Source organism: Helianthus annuus, chromosome 6 (assembly GCF_002127325.2).
Source record: "Helianthus annuus cultivar XRQ/B chromosome 6, HanXRQr2.0-SUNRISE, whole genome shotgun sequence".
NCBI lineage: Eukaryota > Viridiplantae > Streptophyta > Magnoliopsida > Asterales > Asteraceae > Helianthus > Helianthus annuus.
Genome location: NC_035438.2, coordinates 30711349 through 30718989, shown reverse-complemented (window position 1 = coordinate 30718989; position 7641 = coordinate 30711349). Strand labels below are relative to the sequence as shown.

General features: G+C 36.8%; 1 protein-coding gene across 1 annotated transcript; it reads left to right on the top strand.

Moving 5' to 3' along the window:
• The first annotated feature begins 2123 nt into the window (after positions 1 to 2123).
• LOC118479532 lies at positions 2124 to 3542 on the top strand. Its single transcript, XM_035974092.1, has 3 exons — positions 2124 to 2312; positions 2457 to 2675; positions 2907 to 3542. Exons 1-3 carry the CDS (start codon positions 2124 to 2126, stop codon positions 3540 to 3542), a joined length of 1044 nt encoding a protein of 347 aa, XP_035829985.1.
• The last annotated feature ends 4099 nt before the right edge of the window (positions 3543 to 7641 follow it).

The following is a 7641-nucleotide window of genomic DNA, read 5'->3' as shown; positions in this document are numbered from 1 at the left end:
GCTAAAGTTCTAGTTTATAAAACATTTCAAAACTAACAATCCATTGCAGTTTATCATGACATACTTTGCATAACATACTTCATCTTTAACCTTTAACTTTAGCATTAAGGTGACATTCACCAGTGAGTCATCACATCACCCATCTAATAGTTATATACAACTATTGGTGGCCCCGAAGGTCACTATGCTATAATTACAGCCCGAGGGGTAACTGCCTATAAATGCAACGCCGAAGATATTTGCTTGCAGCTGCTCCTCACGCGTTAGGTTCACGATCATGGACCACGTGACAAGACTTGCAACCCCGTAGGTAACTGCCTTGTAGCATGTATCATTTGATTAACTTTATCTATCGATATACTTACTTTTCAATGTATGTGTATATCAGGTTATGTTTCCATTAAACTATCATTTGAATAACATTACATTAACTAAATGAACACGTATCATGATAACATCGTGGCTAGATCCAAAATTGTTCCTTTCTTTATCTTTTACCAAAAGTCATACAAAGCGAGAAGTAGGGTTTCGCTTAGGGTTATGTGAGTACTACTAATCTAAGTGAAATTAATACAGGGGGAAAGTGTCTTAAAAATATCTTCGCGTATAATATAGAACAAAATGTTTTAAACGAAATCTACAAACATTTCGTGTGAAATGTCACATGAGAAGTCAAACGAAATGTATCTTCTTCTTCACTGAAAACCCTAATCCCCAATATGACGTTTGTACACATTGCAGATATGTATAATCAACAAGATACTAACTTTATGAGTCCAGTGTTTTTAAATACATGTTAAACAAGATATCCAAGTCTTTTCTATAATATGGTTTTTGTGATATTATCATTTTGCCTTTCCGGGCTTACCAAATTCGTTACACATATGGGCTTTTGTTTCAAAGTCAAATATCAAATCCATAATTGCATCACATTTTTTGGGATGTTACATTCCTATTTCTCCATCATTTGATTGTAATATACATTATCCTATTAGAAGTTGAGTTCCAATAATTTAATAAAGCATCAGTCAAACTAGACTTAATTATCAAATGATCCCGACTTCTAGTTTTGCGACCTTGTAGGTTCTTGAGACGTTACAATATCATTAATGTGTTAGGTATATGCACATATATACTTTCGCAATATCCGTAGGCGATGGCATAGAGAAAGGCGGTGCCTGGTATATCACAACATTACTAAGTCACAAGAAAGTTTAACATTGAGGGAAATCGTAGAGATTTTGCGTTCGATACAATCATCATTGATCAACATCAAATATGAGTATACATAGTTATAATCAATACCTTTGTTAAATAACATTTGATTGAGTAGATCAAATTAACCTTCTATTAAATTATTTATACAGACATAGCATAGTGATATCATTACAAACTTCAAAATATCCTATATGGTCATACATAGATCTCTCTCTGGACTTGATAAACCCGTTTTGTCTCGCAAGCCTAATAAGGCTCGGTGTATTAAGAACATACCCGAGATCGTATATAAAATAAGCTCCAATATATGGTCTGGATTGGACTTAAACTCATTTAAATTCGGATCGGTTCGAGTTTTTAATGAGCCGATCTCAAATAGCTCACGAGCTTAGAGATTTAAATTAATGATCATGAGCTTAATCACATGATGTTTAGTTAAGGGTGAGGGTATTGGTACATCCCCCAAAAGTAATGACACACCCCCCCCCCCAGCAGCCCCGTATAAGGCAATGAGGGTTGTATAGGGTTTGAGTGCATTAATTATGTCAGAAAAAGTAAAGTTATACGACCCTCATTGCCCTATGAGCGCTGTATTAGAAAGGTGGTAGTTGGAGCATTAAACCCTATACGCCTCTCATTGCATTATACACTGCTCATTGGTACTATAATCTCTGAATTTAAGGTATATTGCTGACAAGACAGCTGAGTTCAGACTGAAAAGGCTGAAAAGGTGATCCGCATATACGCGCTCATGGCCCAATACGCTGCGTATTGTTTCGAAATTTTTCCTTTTACCCCAAGCTTACGGGATTTATGTAATACAAATGTTCAAAAATCCCAAAAAAGTGATGAAAATGATAAAAATTTTCAAATAAACGGTCTGGTTAAATTAGATTCGAATCACGATGTCAAATTGGGACTTTGGATATTTTTTTGGTGAAATTTCGAATGAGTCATATGTCTCCGAAAGCGTTTGGTTACCCGGCGTTGATCGAGGTGAGGAGGAGGTGGTTTCCGTGCGTCCGCAACACGCCGGAACTTACCATTCGCATCCGGAAGGGAGTGTGCGGTCCGTGGTGCCTGATTTGAACCAGGTAAAAAATTCATATTGTCGTTTTGGTTATTTTAGTATAACCATTAAGTTGTTTCAGGTCGTAGAGGAGGCGGGATCATCTTACGTGGCTCAAAGCTAGCCGCAACAGGAAAAACATGCATACGGGACTTACCATTCCCATCAGGAAAAACAACGCAAGCTGAAAAAGTCCGAGGAAGGTGCTTTTGACATCGAGGAAGACGAGAACAAAATCGAGAAAGGTGTTACACACTTCGAGGAAAGTGATCAAGACGAGGAAGATGGTGGTGGCTGGGACGATGGTGGTGGCTGGGACGATGGTGGTGGCGGGGACGATGGTGGTGAAAAGGACGATGGTGCTAATGACCCGAAAAAACAAGGAAAGGTATAACATTACCGTCACTTACGTGTTATTCGTTATGTATAATGTTTATTAAATTTTAGACAATTATGATTTTGTATACGTGTTATTCGTTATGTATAGGTTTATTAGAAGGGTGCCTAGTAGAATTTAGAAAAAGTTGATTTTGTTTACGTGTTATTCGTTATGTATAAGGTTTATTAGATTTTAAACAAATATAGTTTTAAACATAGTTTTAAATTACCGTTGTTTCATGTATTTGCGACACTTCACGAGTTAAAGAATTGGGCTTACAAAACAGAAATTGCGAAAGGTTACGTCATTGTGACCCAACGAACGGTAACAAAAGGTGAAGATTCGTCAGCAAGGACAGTGAAGATATGGTTGCAATGCGACCGTGGAGGCACATGCAAAAGTAAAGCAACAGTTCGGCGTTCTGGTAGCAAGAAGATTGGGTGTCCTTTTAAAATGATAGGGAAACTAGACGCAAGTAGTGGCAATTGGAGCTTAGTGGTGAAGCAAAAGGATCATAACCATGAGCCTGCGGTATTTCTCGAGGGTCACGCGTTTGCAAGAAGGTTGACCCCAGACGAAGAATTATTGGTAGAGAGACTTTATATTCAAAACATGGAGCCTACGAACATACATTTAACCATAAGAAAACAAAACCCACAGAGCGTGTGCATTCTACGAGACATACAAAACGTGATAAAAAAGATTAAAGTCAAAATGTACGGTGATCGGACTCCAATGCAGATATTGGAGCAAATGTTGCATGAAGGAAGGTATGTTTACCATACCCGGGTGAATCCCGAAACAAATGCGGTCGAGGAGGTTTTTTTTTTCATTGGTACTCGTACGATATGTGGCGTGCTTTCCCACATGTGTTGATGATTGATACCACTTACAAAACTAATGAGTATAGACTTCCGTTTGTTCAAATTGTGGGTGTGACATCGACACACAAGTCGTTTTGTGTCGCTCATGCTTTTATCTCTAAAGAAAAACAGGATAACTTCTTGTGGATCCTACAGAACCTCAAAGGATTGTTGGAAGAGGGTATGGAGCCGCGCGTGATAGTAACAGATTGCGATAAAGCTTTGATGAATGCTTGCGATAAACTATTCCCAAAAGCATCCAAATTGCTATGTCGGTGGCACATCTCACAAAATATTCTAAAACACACCAAGGCAAAATTTGCAACGGCTGAAGAATGGAAAATATTCAAGCTTTCTTGGTCTCGATTGTGTAATTCTCCCACTGAGACGCTATACAATTATAACTTTGAGCGGCTATTTACGCGACTGACTGACGACCATAGATCAGGTACGTATTATATTACAAACTATAGGGGCCTATTTTGACATTTTATGAAACTATAAGTTGAGGGACTTGTTTGTCATTGTTTGAAACTTGCTTAAAAAATGGTTAAAACCAAGTCCAGGGACTAAACTGTCATTTATTGAAAGTTATAGTCTAGGGGTTATTTTGACATTATTTAAAAGTACAAAGTATTGGGCATAAAATGTAATTATTGAAATCTAAAGTAAAAGGGTTGAAATAGCCTTGTTTGAAACTTATTTTAACTCTAAAATCTTAACCAAGTTAAATGTTGAATAAGAAATCCTTAAAAAAAATTAACTTAGTTAACTATGTTAATTAGAATAACAAAAATGGTTAAAACCAAGTCCAGGGACTAAACTGTCATTTATTGAAAGTTATAGTCTAGGGGTTATTTTGACATTATTTAAAACTACAAAGTATTTGGGCATAAATGTAATTATTGAAATCTATAGTATAAGGGTTGAAATTGCCTTGTTTGAAACTTATTTTAACTCTAAAATATTAACCAAGTTAAATGTTGAATAAGAAATCCTTTAAAAAAAAATTAACTTAGTTAACTATGTTAGTTAGAATAACAAAAAAGGGGGGTTTCTTGTATAACCCGCCCCTTAGCAAGGATCGAACCCAGACCACTCGTGTAAAAGCACCCCTTCTTTACCAGTTTATCCTCCTGTCCAGGAGCTGATATATACCCTAACATTAGTTGTTTTATACTTTAAAAAAGAAGTTAACTTAGTTAACTACGTTAATTAGAATAACAAAAAAGGGGGGGTTTCTTGTATAACCCGCCCCTTAGCAAGGATCGAACCCGGACTACTCGTGTAAAAGCACCCCTTCTTTACCAGTTTATCCTCCTGTCCAGGAGCTAATATATACCCTAACATTAGTTATTTTATACATTTCTTAAAATCCAACCGGGCACACACCTTTTATTTTATTTTGTACGTTTTTTATCGCTTTTATAAAAACTAACATTTTTATAAACTCATATACATCAAACCTGTTTTACTAAAAATATAAACTATAATTATTTCCGGTTTTATCTAATTATTATGAATTAAGTTAGTTTTAATTTTATTAAATTCAATAAAAATAGTAAACTAATTTTATAAAACCTGAAAATTTTTATATAATTATTTTAACATCAGAATGATGTTCGAAAATATAAAATTGATATTTTTCCCAAAATTCGATTTTTAACCAATTTAATCCAATAATTACATAGTTGTATTTGTTTAATTAATTATTTAAAATAGTTAATTTATCAGAAAAATTTTGTTTCAGCCTTTGGTTGGGGTGTTACAATACAAACATTACAAATCGTTATATTCTGTTTTTTTTTTCAGGAGTTTTGGACTATTTGTATACTGTCTGGCTACTACCCTATAAAGAAAAGTTTGTTATAGCCTGGACTAACACAAGCCCTAACTTTGGTCAACATACAACCAACAGAGTTGAAAGCCAACATGCTAAGTTTAAGAGATACCTTAAGGGGCCAAACAGCTCGCTCCATAGACTTGTGTGGCTTGTTGACAAAGTTGTAGAGTCACAACGCATACAAATAAACCTCACTTTTCAGAATAGCCGGTCTTTGAAAATGGGGGACCACATGATATCATTCTTTGATAACCTACGTGGTAATGTTTCCCTGAAAGCACTAGATTTGTTGCTTGTGGAGAAGAAAAAGATACGTACGTTGCTCGCAGCAGGGGGACTTGTGGTCATGTGCTTTTTACGAGTTGTGGGTTGCCACGTGCTTGTCGGATGGAGTGGTGGGAAAATACAAGTAATAAAAACAGGCTTCAACCGCTTATTCTACTTCATATGAATACCCACCCCCGCCCTCATTTCTAACTATTGTTTTTAAAATACAGATTGCAAAATTCCTCTTGCCGCCGTAGACAAATTCTGGACAAAACTAGATTTCAATGCTGAAGAACTTAAGGAAGACGATAATAATCTTCGGGAGGAAATGGACAGAGTCATGCAACAACTGAAGGCGCAACCACCGATAGTGTTAAAAAGTATGTTGTCGAAGATAAAGGAGGTGGTGAATCCAAGTATGACTGACCATCAACCGCCTGAGGTACAACAAGATACTCGGGGGCGCCCAACCTCTAAAGCACAACAAAAAAGAAGGAGGAGGTTGCGAGACGTAAAGATACCCGGTCCGAAGCAAAAGGTAAAAGCCAAAAGAAGGACGAGGACGCTTAAAAGCCAGCAGTGCAACGCAGTCGTTCAAAGAAAAATAAGGCTAAAAAGACAGTTGAAATTATAGATGAAGATTTTCCACTGTTGGTGGGGGATAGGTACGTCAACAATCATTGACCTATATAATATCCTACGTACTTCCATACATACATTTTCCCTGATAAAGATTTTCCACAATATATTTTACAATTACAGGTACAAAAACATGATCGATCGTTTTAAGGACTGGCTTCCATCTATGTATCGAAGATACATAACACATATGGAAGATGCCCAGCCTGACGGTAACTGTGGGTTTCGATCGGTGGCTATGGGTTTGGGGTTGGACCAGAATGCTTGGATGTGGGTCCGCCAAGAGCTACTGGATGAGATGTTCATTAACAAAGCTCGGTGGATGCCTCTTCTTGACTCTTTTGATCCGGGATTTTACACTACAGTATATCGATCAATAAACTGGTTGAACGTGGAACCTGCACCAATGGCATGCTGGATGTTCTTGCCATACGCCGGATTGTTGGTGGCTCAAAAATTTGGTGTGGTTGTTCAACATTTAAGCAATGGTGTTTGTCAAACATACTTTCCCATGTTTGATGGTCCGGCGGAGGGCCATTCTGTTCTTTCGATTGCCTGTGTGGAAGATGGCCATTTCATCATGGTTAAGTTAACGGATGATGGTCCGATGCCTCCACCTAATGGACTATGGAATATGTATCGAAGTACTGAAGCTATGGAGTGGGAGACAATGTACATGTCTCGTTTTTCAGAGGGTAAGAAGTTACTTCGTAGTAATAGAAGTGTACGAAGAGACTTTATTAACTTGTTGTAGGTTCTCGTTGTAACACGTAAAACTGTTTAATCGTATTATTATGTTTTATTTTTTTTATTTTACATTCTATTATCTTTTGAATATAGTGTAAGCAACATTTATTTTATAAAAAATGTTAATTACATTGTTTTATAATGTAAAAACACTTATTTACATCACTATTTTTATTAAAAGAAAGGCATCATATGCAGCATATTGGGCAATGAGAGGTGTATACCAGCCTCTATATGCCGCTCATAGCACAATAAGCGGCTGCTGGTAAGCAATCTATAAGCCACGTATTGGCCAATGAGGAGTGTATACCAACACAAACAACATTTCAGCTCACTAAAGAGGGAAAACTAGATCAAAATCAATTCAAACACACACACACACACCAAAAACACACACAACTCTCTCCCGTATACCATTTCTATCCCGTATCGAACCATACGGTGCGAATTTCCACAAGAGGTTAGTAACATCTTCATCTTTCCTTTTTGTTATTGTTTTTTTAACGGGTTTTTTTTTGTTTATTCTGAAATATTTTGGTTGTGGTGTTTGGCGGTAGAGGTGTTTGACGGTGGTGGTTGTTAGAGTGGTTTAGGTTAGGACGGTGGTGGTTGTTAG